Genomic DNA, 17,780 nt, shown 5'->3' on the forward strand with positions numbered 1-17,780 from the left:
AATGCTTATTACTATGGTAACTACAGTACAATACAGTGAGTACTATTTAGAATAATAATAAATGTTAGCCTCCGAGCAGGCTAGTCAGCTGACAGAGGGAGAACACACGAACTCGATACAACGAGAGAATTACACAGGCGAGAAACAAAAGCAACTTCGACACGGTAAGTCCGTCTATTCAGGAAATATTCAACATTAACAGATTTTCGCGCGCAACATATTGCGCAAAAGCATTTGTAGGACTATATCGAAACACCTAGTAATTATACAGTGTTTATGAAGCCCTGGCTAATCCTATTGTAGGGAGGCCAGTCACTTGCAGTATGGCAGTTAGGAATCAACTAACATTATAGTTTTGAATATGGCAAGTTGGTTTCGTGTTACTCCAGTCATTGTAACATAAAGTAATTGGTGCAAGAATGGGCAGGGTTTATTAGCAGTTAGACAACTGCTAGACACCAAGTATAGCCACTACATATATCATAGATAGTATATTTTATTGTATTTTAACATATATTTATATGTACCTGATTGTTGTGGCTTTATTCAATCAATCACTTGGTGATATCATAGTTCTCGACATGGGCCATTAATATCAGGTGTGTAGACCATTAAAATTTTTCACGTAAACCTATTCTACAGGTTATGGAGTGTACAGGTATGACAACACGTTCTTCAAGTACGAGGGACAATGGAAGAATGGACTGAAGCATGGTATGTCACTACTCGTGTTGCTATAGATACTGTCAATGCATTTCTCTGTTATACTGTTGATATTTTGGTTACCCACCCTGAAACACCAATGTGATTGTGACATTTGTTATCATGTTAGCTTGTGGGCTGCTAAATTTGTATGAAGCTTATTCCATTGTTTAATTACTGGGCCTCTAATTGGCGGAACGTACTAAGAATGAACACTTACATTATCTGCACACTTATTTAATGTGTACTGTGTTGGACATAAATTGACTGGGGATTGTTTGCCGAAAGTTGATATTACACAGGTTTACTATTTACTGATCACTGAGCTAGCTACAGCCTGTATGGAGTTTACCATTTGCTGGCTATGTCATATGTGAAAAGCTACATCTTGGATATGATAGGAACAACTAGAGATCGAGGGTCGATTCTCAACCCCATGCTATTGGGATCTCCCAGTCAGCCAATTTCATATTCTGCCTCGGATAAAGTTTCTGGGCAGCCCTGGGTAGGAATTTGGTAGAGGAACGTGACAAGTGGATAAACTGACTTTTAAATGTAATTGCAATGTGCATTTTCTGCTCATAGGACATGGCAGACTCAGCATGGCTGATGGAGGTTACTACAAGGGTACATTTGTGAATGGAGAAATTCAGGGACATGGCTTCAGACTGTTTGGACTCAATGGATGCACCTACACTGGAGAGTTTTATCAGGGAGAGATGAATGGACAGGGAATATATAAGACTCCACAAGGGCTCCATTATGAGGGCAATTGGCTGGACAACAAAAGAGAAGGTTTGTCTGTGTGTGTCTGTATCCGTGTGTGCGTGCGTGTGTGTGTGTACATGCATACGTGGGATCATGGATTAATGCTGCAGTATATTAGAGGGACTCAGAAATTTTCATGAGTAAGTGATGTAATCCTTGATGGTTATGGTCTGGAAGAGTGGAACATGAATTCGTACGTGCATTAGTGTGTCTGACTCTCTCTGTGTGTGCATGTACGTGCATATGTGTTCATGTGCATTAATTTTGTACCATGTATTACCATGTATGTCTGCCAATATATTAGGACATGGTGTCCTGACCGAGTCCAATGGATCATTGTACGATGGATCATTCCACAACCACAAGAGACATGGGAAGGGAATGCAAATATACCAGTTAGTAACTATAGTAAGATGTGAATCATACGCATATACAAGTATTCATACTATGCACATTATTGTAGTTTAAAATAATGGCCCAATGGACTTTTGCATCAATCAGTCATAATTAAATCACTTTCCCTACCATATATCATTTTCCCTACTAGCTATATATCAACCTTCTAAGAATTGGTTATTGTGTTAGTTGTCTTGCCACATCCTATCAAGACACACGGTAGTGTGTCGTGCGGCCCAAGAAGCCGGCTCGTAACACCCGTGAGTATATTGACAGGAAGAAAGAAAACGCAGTTTTCGCACCTCCGTAGCTCTGTGCTGCCTTGATGAAACAAGACGATTTTTGCTGTGGACACTCCCTCCACCTCCACCTTCAGCACTCCACATTCCAAATTTGAGCGAAATCGCTTCCAGCGTTCCAGAGATATGCGACTTCAAAAATTGGCTTAGTTTCTTTGTTGTTTTTTTCTTATTTTTCTTCCTCTTTTCGCACACTTACAAAAACTGCTATAAAACGCGAACGCCATATCCGATCGCCTTGAAATTTGGCACACAGAAGGGGGGTATAAAGGCGCATCTCTGTACCAACTTTGGTTGGAATACGATAAACAGGCAAAGAGTTATGAGCGATTATTCACGAAAAATAATACCAATATGTTGTCACGCCTACAGGGTAAACCGCGTATGGGAAGAAGCTGAAACTCGGTGGGTGAATAGGTTAACTATTGAACCTCAAACCTTTTGTGGTTTGAAAGAAATCGAGCTAAAAACCAGGAAGATACAACGAAAAAACCAACAGTGTGTAACAATTATGCAATCGAGATTAGCTCAGTTAGAAGAAGTTACCTTGTAGAGAGTTCAGCTACAAAGAAACCATTCTGTAAAGAGCTCAGCAGCAAAAAAATCACCTGTACAGAATCCAGCTACAAATAAATCACCCTGTAGAGAGAACAGCTAGAAGAAGTTACCTTGAAGAGTGTTCAGTTACAAAGAAACCACCATGGACAGTTCTGTAATAAATATATGTATTATATATATATAATTTGTACATTTACTGATAAAATCAGAAACATTTAAGGTACATCTGCTTCATCTTTTCTTCTTCCTGTGGTAAAGAAAAAAAGATAGGTTTAAAAAGTCCCAAAGCAGGCCATAGGCCGGCTTTGGGGTATACAAATACAAAAAGAAATGAAATCTAATCCAAAACAGCCAAGCTGTAAAAAAGTGTGCGGCCCTCAAAAAGGCTATGGTGAAAAAAGATGTGAAATCCAAGGTGGCGGCCAAGAAATGGCTGTGATGGTAGGTTAATGGTAAAAAATTTAATAACGACAATTCAGGTGAATTTAGTGCCAATTGAACAAGCGGCACCAAAATTCACCTGAATTGTTGTTATTAAAATTTTACCATTAACCTACCATCACAGCCATTTCTTGGCCGCCACCTTGGATTTCACATCTTTTTTCACCATAGCCTTTCTGAGGGCCGCACACTTTTTTTACAACTTGGGTGTTTTGGATTAGATTGAGATAACAGGGACGAATTCGCAGTATCGTGACTTTTTATACATGTAGGGGAATAAAATCTGACAACAAAAGACCCATTTATAATTAGAAATTAGACTCTATATAATCCCACTGGTGTATAAGTTTGGCAACACTTGCCATTTTGCATAGAGGGATTTTAGTTACATACAAAAGAGTATAAAGAGTTGGATGCTTAATATTCCATTATGGATTTAACAACAAATCATATAAAATGGCATGTGAACGTTGCCGCTTCTTTTATTGGTTCATCACCACTAGAGCACCACTTTAGTTGTACTCTTAAGATGGGGTAAGTCCAAACAGTTCATGATTTTATAAGCCAATTAATATGTACATAGTCACATACAGCACATGACAGCTACATCAATCTTATTCTACATCAACATATTTCCAAGGCTGAGAATTCCAGCGATTATGAAAGTTGTGCTTTTGTGTGCACCATTACAATTATATGTGTGTATTAAGTTAATAAGAAGGCTATATTAACTTTTTAACAGTATTTAACTTTTAAACCGCTGTGTGTGGCCATATTCTTGTGTTAATGCCATAGCAATGGTGACAGATACGAAGGAGAGTGGGTACAGGACAAGAAACAAGGTCAAGGAATCCTGCGGACAGCAGATGGGACCATCTATGATGTACGTACATACAGACTTGATATGCTTGTGTGTAATATTGCACCATAACTATATGTTGTTTACACAATAATTTAATAGTTCTCCCTCATGGCTACATACACAGAGATCAATATAACACCATTCTATTGATCACATGGTCCAACTTGTGTATATTTCATGCACTGTCATATCATAAGCTACAGTACTGGTAGTATAATATTTTATTATTGCTGACATATACAGGGTCAGTGGTTAAGTGATGTCTACCATGGTCAAGGGACAATGTTCCATTGTTCTGGAATGGTCTACACTGGACTATGGAGCAATGGATCTCCCAATGGTACTGTGTAGTACATTGTGTACATGCACACGTATATGATGCTATAGAGGTCCACTGTATTACAAGTCTTTTAATTAGATAAACAAATTACTATTTCACCCAGTCACTATGATCCCTCTGAGTAGACATTTTTAATTTTTCCTTGCTTAAAAACCCCCTAAAGCAGTGTGTTCCCTATTATTAACTTTTCTACTAACTTCCTGTTGTTGATAATGAACCATTTTTGTATGAGAACAAGATTTCATCGTTTCCTTCTTATTTCATTCTATAGTGGAGACAGCACAGTTGAAGATGTGTGGCTCTCAAGTGTTGAAGGTGGTACAAGACAGACCATTCTCCATCACTCTACAGTGTTATGATGAGAATGGAGAACCGACCAACCTGGGTCAGTGTGTGCTACAATGCAGTAATACTATATGATACAGTGTAACCTATTCTGTGTAGTATTCATGTTACATCTCCTCTGCCTATACCTACAGATAATGGTAGGAGGCTGATGGTCACTGCTGCTTACTGCATGTCTAAAGAAAAGTTGCTCAAACGGTCAATGACAAAATTGAGTATTCCGATCAAGAAATCTGGAGAAGCACTTTCTGCTATGTTCACACCTTTGTAAGTCACATGTGACATGTACGAGTGTACATGTGTGTACACATTCACCCTCCGGGAAATTGTTATGAACAATCCTTTAAAGTTTATTCACTATGTTTTGCAAATAAGTTTTTAATAGTGAATAATAGTTTTTAATAAGTACATGTGAGTTTTATATTTTCAGTGGAGAAGGTTTTCCATATGAATTGCTGCAGAGAGCAGAAGTTGAGGAGAGCAAACCAGCTACACCTACTTCTTCCAGAGCCATCTCTATCTCCCATTCTGAAACAGGCAGTGGCAGCAGCCCAACCACCACTGAATCTCAACCAATCACTAGTGAAGGTATGACTGCTATGGCTATGAGCATGAAATCAAAGAGCATTAGTCCTGACAAGAACCTGGCTCTGCGTGCCCTTAGAGACACCAGTCCTCTTGCTGCAAAGTCGATGTACACGTTAAACAAGCCTCCACCAGATTTAACAGAGTCTGAAGCATTTCTTAACACTTTAGTCCCCCCAAGGGTTCATTACACTAAAGAAGGAAAAGTTACGTTCACAGACTTGTTTTTTCCACCACCATTTCTGCCACTCATCCAATCAGAGTCATCTTCTGTATCTTCCGACAGTCCTAACACTTCCGAAGACGAGCGGGAGATGAAGAGAAAGGCAGCAGAATTACAAGCTAGAAAGTCTCCACACCTTTCACCCCTCCACTCCACTTCACAGAGACTACCTGTTGTGAAGAAGAAAGATGGACAGCCTCAAAAGTCACGCTCGCCAGTAAAGTCAGCCAAGACTCGATCACCCCGTACACCACCTAGTCCTCAGAAGTCCCCTAGTAAAGCCAGGAAGAAGGACACTGATAAAAGTCCACCACGGAAGTCACCAGAAAGGAAACTGTCAAGGAAAGAAGAGCTGCTTCAGCCCAAGAGAGACCGACACTGTTGGTTAGGTAGGCAGTAGTGTACAGTAGAGGGCTAATGAGGAGACATACATGATTATTAGTCTTTTAGGGCTGGGAGACTATATTGATTGTGGGATTAATCGTGATTGTCTCTGAACATTGTGATGTTATAAATAATCATGATGTTGTGACATCACATGCAAATGTATATCAAAATGGTGATGCATCCTGTTGTGGAAGAACATGATCCATAAAATAAGCCCGAGTGTGAATAAATCTTAGTACATGCTAGTACGAAGTTTACAGCTTACCTATTAGAAACCATTTCTAAGGGTACTATTGTTCATTATGCTGTTTGTATTAAAACGGCCTTATAGTATAGCGGCGTAGCCCCCAAAATTGGCAATATTGTGCACTTTTTCATAAAACCACAAAACTTTCCACATAAATACTACTCCTCATGACATGTAATTTTAGATATAGTGCCATCGCTGAGTTGACCTTTGGTGACTTTTACGGCCATTTTTGTACAGAAAATTGATCATTTTTGTCTTTAATTCCCTAAGGCAGTAATTAACTTGTTAAAACATGGTACCAAAATAAAGATCTTGGTTTTTATTTGAAATCAATACATGATTTCAGTACAAAGTTATGAGTATTTTTATTAGCTGCAAAATTAGATTAATTTATACATAATTATCTGCCCACAGGTAATTCACACCTCGAGGGCAGGTAAATTTATCAAATTTTGCAGCTAGTAAAAATGGTCATAACTTTGTACTGAAATTACGTATTGACTTCAAATAAAAACCAAGTTGTTTCTATCAGCAAGATCTTTATTTTGGTATCATGTTTTAACAAGTTAATTACTGCCTTAGGGAGTTAAAGACAAAAATGATCAATTTTCTGTACAAAAATGGCAGTAACGTCACCAACGGTCAAATCAGCAATGGCACTATATCTGAAAATACATGTATTGAGGACTATTTGTGTGGAAAGTTTCATGGCTTTATGAAAAAGTGCACAATTTTTTGGTTGTGCCGCTATACTATTAGGCCTTCATTGTGTTGAATAGTTGTACACAATTTCTCCATGTATTGTTAAAATAAATAATTCATACAAAATTGTGTATATGGGATGCTGTTGATGCATGTGAGTTGTAACATCAAGATAGTCATCATGATTATGATATGTTGCATCCTACACAATTGCTCAGCCCTAGTCTTTTTGTGGTACATAAACTGGATACCAGTACATACCTTGATAATACTAATATACAGGGAAAGTGGTCACTATGTATACAAATAAGGTGATCTAGCTATGTATCTAAAATCTCCTGAAATTAGATCTGTCTCGAAGGTGACTTTTGTTGACTTTAATTGTGGATGTTTCAATATCTAACGTACATATCTCACTCCTCAGGGACTTACGTACTGATCTTCGCTGATGTGACTGAGCCTCCATTCTTTGACAAGAGACTACCTAAATGTTACTGCAAGGTAAATGTGCACTCTAGTGTGTGTATCAATTCATACCTCATTACCTCATACTATTACCTCATACCTCATTAAACATTTCCTGTCCTTTGTAATGTCTCTGATTCTGGGAATTGTTGCTGTATACTGTGTACCTATGTTTACTATTATCGAAGTAAAATTAAAGATCAATTAATCAGAGTGTGTGTGCGTGTGTGCATGAGGCAAAGTACATCGCACATGCACAAATTTTGTAGTATGGGCATTGTACATTAATTGCGTGTGCGTGTGTGTGTGTGTACGTGTACCATAAAGTTTGTTTATTATACATCCATCAATCGATTTTCTTGTTTGCATGGAGAAATCATCTGGAAACATTTGCCAATATTCTGGCAGATCCAATCGAAACAGTTGGCTCATTTAAATGATATTATGTTCTGCCTGCCAATAAAATACTGGTGAATGTTACCAGATGCTATTTTATAAATATCCACACACTTTTAAATATGGCTGGCTCGTGACACTACATGTGGAGAGTATAGCACCCGTGACACATACAATAACATGTCTACACAGATACAAGTGGTCAGCAGCAGCAAGGAGCAAGTACAAGAAGAGAAGACAAGGATGGAACAAGAGATACAAATGATACTGCAACCGAAGAAGCCCCGACAGGCAACAGTTAAGAAACTCAGAAAGTCAGTTTCCAATGAGGACAACAAAAAATAAACACACAACTCACACCATCATTATCCCGATCTCATAAAATTTAAGAATTCATAGTTAATTCAAGTGTAAAATCCACTAGTGTGATGGTTACTGTAAGTATTGATTGAGGTAGTGTATGTATGAGTGTGGAGACAATTTGATGCCTAATGTAGTTGGCTGGATCACACTTCTGGGCCTCTGTGGAATAGATAAGGATACATCTCCTGCTGTAAATACTGTGACAAATATACACAGTACAACACAACAACGGAACACACACGCACACAAAGGGCTAAACACCATTGGAAATCAAAAAGGATACTCGCTGCCTGGTACTAACATTGCTATATTGTTGCCATTCAAGAGGATCTGATCAAGCTTGGTCACTCTTCGTCCCTCAGAAGTGTTCTCACTACACAGCACATGGTGACCACAGCATAATGACACACTTATATACTCACAATTCAGTAACATCTTCCAGTACCATGTCTTGGGATAGTGAAGGAAACATTTGCCAGAGAAAAAATTAAAATTAAAACGAAAACTTGTATAGTTATCATGAAAGAATTTTACAAGTGATTTCACTCTCAATAGCTACATTAGCCATTGCCATGGTAACACCTTTAGTAAGTAAGGGACCATCCATAATTTTCAGTCTTTATGCAAGCGTACAAAGAGTACTCTTTTTTCTAACCCCCTCCCTCCTTCACAAAGCATACTGCATAAATGTTGATACTATGTATAGGTATATACACAATGATTATTCATCATTTTATAAGCGTACGTGTGATTTAACCCCCTCCCCCCTAGCGTACTCTTGCGTAAAGACTGAAAATAATGGATGACCCCTAAGAAAGATGGTCATTACAACTCAAATATTTCTCAGAGCAAAGGGCAATGAATGTTATCAAAAGATTAAATGCCTGGAGTACTAAGCATAAACAACTAAAATGACCACCACCAAGTACATTAAATGGTAACACTGATAATGTCCTGTAGGTGCATACAAACACAGCCAATTGCGGCTTATTTCCCATACTCACAATAAGATAGCTGTTTGTGTACACTGTATATAAGATGAGTGTCGGTGGTGTTAACATAGGAGCTGTGACACAACCTAAGACTAAACCTTATTGTGTGGCTTATCGATCCGGATAACGATGGTAAACAAAAGCCTTTATTTAGTTCATTGTACTGTGAGCATGCAGTGTCTTAGCTGTTTAGACTAGCAGCAAAAATTTGTACAGTTTGTGTAACATACAAATTGAAGAGACAAAGTAATAGGTGATTAGGTGGTGTGATGATTTTAATAAAGTGAACTGAAAACTAGTGCATAAACGGGCAGCAAATCAACTCATAATTTTTACAAACTGAACTAGCTATGGATACATGTAGAGGATTTCATAGCACACAATACAAGTAGTAGTATACTACTAGCATGTGGGTAACATTGAAAACCTTCATCAGTAGAACATGCTACTAGGGCACACATACTTGATGACTGCCACTAGCCAGTTGTAAAAAGGATGTCACAGTTTAAAGGATGTCACAGTTTTTATTCTTCCATTGTTTTTTGTTTTGGTATCATTTTTTGGTATAATACAAGAAAGAGCCTATGGGCTGCCTATCACTTTGAATTGTTAAGATTTTATGGGAAACTACTGTATTTCCTTCCCAGGATTTTAACTTGGCCTGTAAACGAATAGGGCCTTTATTTGAGACAGGGAATTTATTTTGGATTGGTCAGACCAATGCCTGGCGCTTAATCAAATTTGGGTGGTGGGATTACTGTAATGGTAAGCATAGAAAACAAGTGATACAGTATGTAAACAAGTGTAAGGCAAGGCTTAAAATGATTGGAAAATAGTTACATCAAACATATATGCATAGATTCTCTACCCACTCTGGATAGAGAATCTATGATATCTGCATGCACTAGGACTCATCTGGACTATTCACGTGATTACTCGTAGTACCTTCAACCCTCAGAAGGCTCTAAATTAACTAAAGTACGGTATGAAGAAGCAGCAGCAACAAGGGAAACAATTAAACCCACTAACAGTAGAGTCAAGTTATAGCCCAGGCCTCTATTTGAGACCAGGTGTTTATTTTCCAAAGGTGCTGGAACCCCCCTGCTTATAATCGAGACAGGTGTTTAATCAGATGAGGCTTTTATACGAGGAAATACAGTTATTTTATACTCCAAGATAATCAGTTATCATTTCAACTTGATTCACCGAATGTTTAAATAGTATATGACTGTTATATTAGGGTATCTTGATCACTAGGACCTGGATAATTTTTCTTTTAGGGCACATTTTCAATATTTAAAAGTAAAGGGATAGCACCCTCTACTATCTACGGAACCAATTCTCATGATTCTAGTAGTCCAAAGTTAGGGTTTGGGTGCAGCTTTATCTTCTTTAATATAGACCATTTTTCATATAGTCAAAAATTCAGGGAGCTGGCAGCTAGCACAGTGGGTAGGACTGAGCTTGACAAGCTCAAAAATTTTCATGCTTCAAGTTAAAGTCAAAAGTGTGCCCAAAAAATATGCTAGGACCTGTTACGTATTCATGTTCTACTCCTAATCAATTAAATTTGTCCAACCACAGCTAAAACTATCTTGAAAATTTTCAAGCAAAATCACACTACACTACTTCAAATAAACTGCGTTGTTGTAACAACCAGAGTAGCTAGAAACTTCGTTCAACTTATATTTATCTACATACCCACTGCTAGAACTAACCATTATCTCTATTTCCCAAAAACTATCAAGGCCACTACACTAGACTGTTTTATCCCACCTGAGCTGGCTTTCTAGAAAAAGAATTTTCACTTTACACCAAAGTTGAAATTCACAAATTACCCCATCATGAAGTTACCAGCCATGCCCATGCCTCCTCTATTGTGTCACTTTCCATTAACCTAACATACTAGCTTACAGGGCCATTAGAATAAATTAACACTATCTTACAAAGTTAAGGATACTAACAAAGTCATCAAACCCCAGTAAGGTACCCACTATCTCTTTATCCGACTTCATGATGATATGGATGCGAGATCCTATACACTTGTCCACCAATTCTGCGCGGGAACAATACACGAGATGGCGCGTGTACAACACCACACGATAGTTCAACTCACCCAATGGTAATATAGAGGAGGGATTTGCCGCCACTGACATCTCGAGAAGCTCCCGCAAACGATTCCACAGTTCTACTACAATTAGCGCGCACCCTATTGAAAATATATTCCCACAATCGATTGTATATAAAATATTATTGTGCTAATGAGAAATGAGTGTATTTATTATCAATTCCTAACGATCCAATTGTTAACAGTCCAGTCCTAGATCTTGTTAAAGGCAGCAATATCCACTGATTGTATCAGGTCCTCAAACTTTGTGATCTCCTCCTCCAAAAAGTCCGTACCAACCTGCAAGGAATGAACATTGTCAAAATTAACATGGCGTATAGATGCGAATAGAAGAGTTATGCATGTATGTACACACATGCACACATACTCACAAAACACACACATCCTCATATGTAGCACATGCGCTGCACGCGTACATGCCACACACACAATACACAAATCAACAATTCCAACGTTCTCACCTTATCATCTTCTACCACACATGTTATCTGCAACTTCATGATACCATATCCAACGGGGGCCAGCTTAGCTACAACAACAACAATAAGGAAAGCAGCAGTGTATGTACTCACAACATACATGCTCCCCATACCAGACCATCTGTTTGTACACTACGAACCAGTTTCTCTACTTCCTTCATATCTGCAATGGAGAAGACATGTACAATGATAGTAAATATCAGAGGACTAAGTGCATAATGAATCTATGAGGCATTCCATACAGTTGGTGCTTATTGCACTAACATAACTATACGGACAAATACTAATGTCAATCAAATACTATGACAAGATGTTGAACAATGCCATACAAGTAAAGAAACTCAGAAGATCAATACTGTTACAATATCAATACAGTCAAAACAACAAACCACTGATGGCTAGGCAGTGATAGCATTGTTAACACCAAGGATTTTAAGCTTAATAGCTGGGTAAATTCACTGGTTGAGCATTAAAATGGAGCTTACAACAAAAATAGATGCTTACACAAACAGTAAGGAGAACACTCAAACACTTGTCCAAGTCATACAGTATATACCCTTTTCAGGTAAGCTGCTGCCACAGCAACATCCGCCATTTTGGAGTACAACCCATTGTGAAATCCTGGTAGTGTGGGGGAAAGCATATGTTTAACCATAGATAATAGAGTACATAAAAGGGATAGGAAATGCAATAACGTGACATCACAAAATACGTACATTTCTATTGGAATTCCGTGTATTATGTCACGAACATACTCGTTACGCTTGCTGCGCTTGTATCAAAGAGAAACAAATTGTTGTAACGACAGAACTTTGTAACCAACGACTATGAAACTTCGCTACAGTGAACTCAAGTAAGTAATCGAGGGAACTAGGATGGTACCAACCCTCAAGGAAGTTATATGCAAAATTAAAGGAGATTGAAAGTGAAAAAAAAAAACGGCCCAAAAATTACTTTAAACCACTTAGCTTTCTTCGTAAATATATTCTATCCTTTTAACTGTGATAAACCTATTCCTTACCATTTAACAGAGGGAACCAGAGGAAATATCAGAGCAAAACAGGAACTGTTGCTTGAAGAAACGACCAAGTATCTTCCATTTTTTGCCAAAAGTTTAAACCATCTTGCAGTACAACGCAACAGTAAAAGACTGTGTTGGTGACACGCCTAGCTTACCACAAGATTCGAAAGTGGAACCGGCTATACAAGAAGCGGTATGGACGAGGCATGAAGGTACTATGAGCAAAAGTATGACGGCATGTAACAATCACGGTTAATGCGATACGCTTTGTTACAAAATCTACGGTTTGAATTCTCTCGCCAAAATGTCTCACAAAGGCCTAAATACTCACTGTAGTCTGTTGGATTACTATTTACGCTGCTTAGAACACTAATTCCCATGCTTGAACACAAAACTGGCTTGTCCTTTCAAGTCACGCATAATGGAAATCAAACCGGAAATCGCTTGCATTTCCTATCCCTTTTACTCTATTACCTATGGTTTAACCAGGTCAACCTTTGCTGTGGAGCTCTACTTCCTGGGTATTGTTTTACTCTTATAGAAAGCAATGCTACCAGGGTTGCACTCCAAGATGGCGGATGTTGCTATGGCAGCAGCTCACCTGAAAAGGGTCTATAGTGACCCCCTAATTACCCACCTGTTTCATCATCCCATGGTTTCACATCCAGTACAATATTGGATTTTGCTATAACAGTCTTCTCTGTTGAAACATGTACAAGAATACTCCCTCAAAATTGTAACGCAACTCGTACATACTTCCAGCTTTCTTCTCGGCATAAGCTGCCAAGCGCTCCTCCTTCAGTCTCTCAGCCTCAGCACTCTGTGGAACAAACATAATGAACTGGTTACTAACAGAAGTCCAGTTACAATATAACATGATCTAACAGTCATGGCCAACACACCTCTTCTTCATCCTCAGATCCAAACAGGTCAAAGTCATCCTCATCATCGCCGGAATCTTTAGCAGGTGCAGCACCTCCAACACTAGTAGATGATGACCCATACTCGTCTAGTGGCTTCTGTACTCCGGGGAAACTGTGACAAGAGAGAGGATACTCAATCATTTTGATATTTAAGTCATACCAAAGTCGCTCATCAGACGAATAAGAGTTGATATGATTATACCATCGTCTGGCGTGAATGTACTTCTCTGCTGGAGCGCCTGACAGTGCGTTAAATACCGCTGTGTCCGCCTGGGATGGTACGTAACTAGACAGACACGTTTCAGTAGCAACAGAGTGACTATACGATTAGCTTACCCCTCTATGTAACTCTTGTCCTCAAGGAATCCATTGAGAACGGCTACTCCATCATCTGACTTCAGGTCACCGAAACCCATCGCGCCACGTGCAACTTTCTTCACTACGTTATCACGTGATGCTGCTAATTTTGCACGCGTGATCCAACCAGCAAATGATCTCTAGCTATATATCAAGATCCGGGTAGCCTATCTATAAACAAGAGGCTCTTATTCGTCTCAGGAATATTCATGCAGAAAGGTGTGTGATGTGAAGTGATGCATCCACAAAAATAGGGCCTGTTTCTAAATGTTCACACATTTGATTATAAAACTTTCACACTTCATAATTTGTGGGGCAGGAGAATGGGAGCATCGGTACGTTTGGTTTATACAAGCATTTAGCATCAAAGTAATTCAGCAATTTAGTTGTAGCTAATTATGCACCTATCAATGTCTGACACTCCCCTGCTCCCCACCTAACGCCAGGGTTAGTCTCGCGTGGCCAGACCGCTTTTTTCCGTATATTGGCTGGGGAAAAAGGGTCTGGTGCAACTCCAATAACTGTTTACTTCTGAGCCGTCCCCAGACACTGGGGACGCTAATTGAATAACATTGGCCGCAAAGGAGGCGCCGATGACGTCAGTAAGTAAACTCGAGATCTGTTTATCCTTTAAACGAATCCTAATTTGCTCCGATGTCTCTTTTATAGCGTCTTGAAAGTTCATCCTCATCGTGTAACAAGACTCACAACCGGAGCAGGAGTGTAGGAATACTTCATAGTTTACTGACGTCATGGCACCTCCTTTGTGACCAATGTTATTCAATTAGCGTCCCCGGAATCTGGGGACGGCTCAGAAGTAAACAGCTATTGGAGTTGCACCAGACCCTTTTTTCCCCACCTAATACACGGAAAAAAGCGGTCTGGCCACGCGAGACTATCCCAGGGTAGGGGCATTTGCAACACAAATAGCCATACTTGGCCAGTATTGTTAGTGATTCCTGGGATAAATAATACGAATTAGTAGGGGATTTGTAACTTGGAAGTTGTTCCCAGCGGTGGGGAATTTGTCATCTAACATTTGCAAATCCCCACCTCTGCCCAACCTGGGGTAGGTCGGGCTTGACATTGGTAGATGCGCAAGTAGGTGAAGTGACTGATTATCAAACAATGTTCAACTGAACTGTACATAAAAGTCTTATCAACTCTTGACTGCTCACCAGAAGGTAGTACTAGTGCCATCCTTGTAGAACAATTCATGAAATATATACAAGCATTCAATTCTGCTTAATTTTTGTGTATGGCCAGATTTCTAGAACCAGTTTTCGAATGCCAGTACCTGCACTTTTTCTTGATCAATTGTAGTCTAGTCCAGATTCTTTTGTGAGCATGCCCACTTATCAGGAATTTGTGATACTGTTTGTAGGCAACATACGTATATACATGAATGACACTAATTTGTCAGTAAGGTGTGTTGGAAGTTAGTAATTTACAGGGAATGTGTTTTGCTGTCTAAACTTACATGCCATATGCATAGGCTGTTTGTTTACTACAAAACTTACCTGTTTAGCTGTTATGAATAGTTACCCAAAATGTAGCTCTTTTGGTTGTAATTAATCTGGATCCCTTCCAGATCAAATCCTGGTCAGTGGGTCACCTGATTTCAACACTGGTGTATGTGTATAGCATGTACAATAATGGTGTTGATCTGAAGCTGTTCGTATTTTAATACCAAGCCATGCTATAGCTGTAAGGTACAATAAGACTTTGTACTAGCGCAGGTTATAAATGTAGCTATGTGTACGATGGAACGGGCTATAAATTACCAACAGTATAGCAGTTGGAATAGGCACATTTGCTGTTTCCAATTTTGCACGATATGCAGTGAGCACAGGATATATATTTGTGTTGGCTACTCAACTCTTGTCGGGTGCAAAGCCATGTGCATGCATGAGAAATGAAGCTTTCAATTTACCATCGGTTATTGGATGTTAGTGACAACTTGTTTTGTTAAACATAATTATATCCTAGTGTGTGGGAGGATCAAAGTGCAATAACTAAGTTGATAACCTAGAAGGTGGGTTGTCAATTAGTATGTAGGAGTGCAGCAAACCACAAAACCATCTGCAAGCAGACCGGTACATTGGTTAATGTTTTGTAATTTATACAGTGGCAATGATGTTATGTTTGTGCCGCTGCATGATGGATGAATTAATTAATTAGAATACAATGATTAACGATGACTTACAGGATGTGATTTGCACTGGGATATAACTATGGGATATATCCTATAAGATTTTTCATAGATAGATCTATGAAATTATATTCAGGTGTAGTAAACTAGAATTTCCATTTATAAGAAAGAAATTAAATGATATGAACAACTGACAGCAGTAGCAGAGTAGTATAGGGTTTGGGCATGTAGCTAGGTGTGGTTCGAATCTTGAACAATTTTTTGACACTACTTGATGGCTATTCTATTACAGCATCTTGATCGGACTTCTTTCACATATTTGGTTTTTGCTTTATATCTCTTAGCTAATAGTACCTTCAAATCACAAAAGGTTCATCCTATAATGGTTAGCCTACCGTATAGCAGGAAATTTTCGAAAGGTTAAGTTTTCGAAAAAGAGTGCTTGATTGGAAATTCGAAAATATATTTTCGAAACAATGTCTCTTTACCGTGCCGCACCGTAGATAATTAATTCACGGAGGAAGCTAACAGTGGTTGCATTGATCACATACATAGTTAGAATCTGCTGCTTTGATCGTTCAGTAAGCAAGATAAATGCTCAATCTGGCTTTGATAGAATCTCGTCTAGCTATCCTAGGGTCTTCCTTCGTAGGTTGAACCATGTTGTTTGGCAGACTTCGCCTCAGTGGTCTGCGGATCGAGCCATAGCTAAGTACATGGCGTTTTTCAGCCCATATAGATGTTTGCAGATAATTATAGTAATTTCTGGTCTCTCGAGCTCTTATAGGCTTCAAGACTCGTGTTGTCATTCGTGCTCGCTCATATGTGCGCACGCATGGTAGCTATAGCTATATGGCTAGCTACTTGTGTGTGGCCCAGTGCCTAGCTATAATACCTATAGCTAACTGATATTAGCAGAAACTATGCATGCGTGCACTCGCAAAAATCATTTATATACACCCAGTTATACTTTCTTTGATTGTCACTTCAAAGCTGGGATGTACTATTTTTGAAAAAATATTTTCAAAAACACATTGTTATTTTCCAATTTTTCAAAAATTTAACCTTTCGAAAATTTCCCGCTATACGGTATCTGCATACCAATTCGTAATTTTCTTGAACTTTGGTGCACTTTAAGAACACATTGCGGCAGAATTACATACTGAGTTCAGTGTAAATCTGTCGTTGAGCTGTGGACAACTATTTGCAGAAAAAGGCCGACTTGTTGTCACACCTACAGGGTAAGGAATAACTTAAAATTAGAATGCATATAGGTAAACCATCTGTGGTTTACAAGAAATCGCATTGACAGCTATGTAGTGTTACAAGGCTAAACAATTGTAAATATGGGGGTTGAGAAATTCTAATAGACATTATGGAGTAAAAAAGGTGCATGAAAATATTGAAAATAAGCATTTGAACCAGAAGCCTCCATACTGAACACCCAAATCCTTAACCACTGAGCCACTACTATCATGGCTGCTCACCTCACTTAATTTCTACTTTATAAAAGAAAATTCTAGCTATAATTTCATAGATCCACCAATGGAAACATTTATATGTGTATTCTATTAGAAATCCTCAAAAAAATGTGTGTGAGTATTACAAAGTGATCAAATAAACTGCAATATAATACTACTGTAATT

The 17,780-nt window shown here is 38.7% G+C and overlaps 3 protein-coding genes across 5 annotated transcripts; 1 reads left to right on the forward strand and 2 right to left on the reverse strand.

Moving 5' to 3' along the window:
- The first annotated feature begins 8 nt into the window (after positions 1-8).
- LOC136249193 (MORN repeat-containing protein 1-like) lies at positions 9-8,180 on the forward strand. 2 transcript variants are annotated; one of them, XM_066041147.1, is made up of 11 exons: positions 9-164; positions 643-714; positions 1,288-1,497; positions 1,775-1,865; positions 3,960-4,047; positions 4,270-4,366; positions 4,638-4,751; positions 4,846-4,978; positions 5,142-5,908; positions 7,283-7,359; positions 7,912-8,180. In XM_066041147.1, exons 1-11 carry the CDS (start codon positions 62-64, stop codon positions 8,062-8,064), a joined length of 1,905 nt encoding a protein of 634 aa, XP_065897219.1. In that variant the 5' UTR covers positions 9-61; the 3' UTR covers positions 8,065-8,180. The 2 variants fall into 2 exon arrangements, with proteins under 2 accessions (XP_065897219.1, XP_065897220.1); XM_066041148.1 differs by lacking the exon at positions 9-164 and adding an exon at positions 286-364.
- LOC136249196 (U6 snRNA-associated Sm-like protein LSm5) lies at positions 8,096-11,324 on the reverse strand. Its single transcript, XM_066041151.1, has 5 exons — positions 11,191-11,324; positions 11,035-11,130; positions 8,505-8,532; positions 8,366-8,455; positions 8,096-8,241 (listed from the first exon to the last, which is right to left on the reverse strand). The coding sequence occupies exons 1-5, from the start codon at positions 11,228-11,230 to the stop codon at positions 8,226-8,228; spliced, it is 270 nt and encodes an 89-aa protein (XP_065897223.1). The 5' UTR covers positions 11,231-11,324; the 3' UTR covers positions 8,096-8,225.
- On the reverse strand, positions 11,307-14,121 carry LOC136249194 (elongation factor 1-beta-like). Of its 2 annotated transcripts, XM_066041150.1 has the most exons (8): positions 13,962-14,121; positions 13,786-13,911; positions 13,605-13,737; positions 13,459-13,522; positions 13,340-13,402; positions 11,782-11,844; positions 11,664-11,731; positions 11,307-11,481 (listed from the first exon to the last, which is right to left on the reverse strand). In XM_066041150.1, exons 1-8 carry the CDS (start codon positions 14,039-14,041, stop codon positions 11,395-11,397), a joined length of 684 nt encoding a protein of 227 aa, XP_065897222.1. In that variant the 5' UTR covers positions 14,042-14,121; the 3' UTR covers positions 11,307-11,394. The 2 variants fall into 2 exon arrangements, with proteins under 2 accessions (XP_065897222.1, XP_065897221.1); XM_066041149.1 differs by having other exon boundaries at positions 13,605-13,911.
- Positions 14,122-17,780: the final 3,659 nt, after the last annotated feature.

This window comes from Dysidea avara, chromosome 3, assembly GCF_963678975.1.
Source record: "Dysidea avara chromosome 3, odDysAvar1.4, whole genome shotgun sequence".
NCBI classification, from domain to species: Eukaryota; Metazoa; Porifera; class Demospongiae; order Dictyoceratida; family Dysideidae; genus Dysidea; species Dysidea avara.

Coding starts and splice junctions, on each gene's coding strand:
- LOC136249193 (XM_066041147.1), top strand. CDS start 62: ATGTTAGCCTCCGAGCAGGCTAGTCAGCTGACAGAGGGAGAACACACG. Junction 165..642: donor ACAAAAGCAACTTCGACACG/GTAAGTCCGTCT, acceptor CCTATTCTACAG/GTTATGGAGTGTACAGGTAT. Junction 5,909..7,282: donor AGACCGACACTGTTGGTTAG/GTAGGCAGTAGT, acceptor CTCACTCCTCAG/GGACTTACGTACTGATCTTC.
- LOC136249194 (XM_066041149.1), bottom strand. CDS start 14,041: ATGGGTTTCGGTGACCTGAAGTCAGATGATGGAGTAGCCGTTCTCAAT. Junction 11,845..13,339: donor ACCATGGGATGATGAAACAG/GTGGGTAATTAG, acceptor TCTCCATTGCAG/ATATGAAGGAAGTAGAGAAA. Junction 11,482..11,663: donor GTGTGGTAGAAGATGATAAG/GTGAGAACGTTG, acceptor CATTCCTTGCAG/GTTGGTACGGACTTTTTGGA.
- LOC136249196 (XM_066041151.1), bottom strand. CDS start 11,230: ATGTCAGTGGCGGCAAATCCCTCCTCTATATTACCATTGG. Junction 11,131..11,190: donor CTCCTCTATATTACCATTGG/GTGAGTTGAACT, acceptor GTTCCCGCGCAG/AATTGGTGGACAAGTGTATA. Junction 8,533..11,034: donor GGGGTTTGATGACTTTGTTA/GTATCCTTAACT, acceptor CACTATCCCAAG/ACATGGTACTGGAAGATGTT.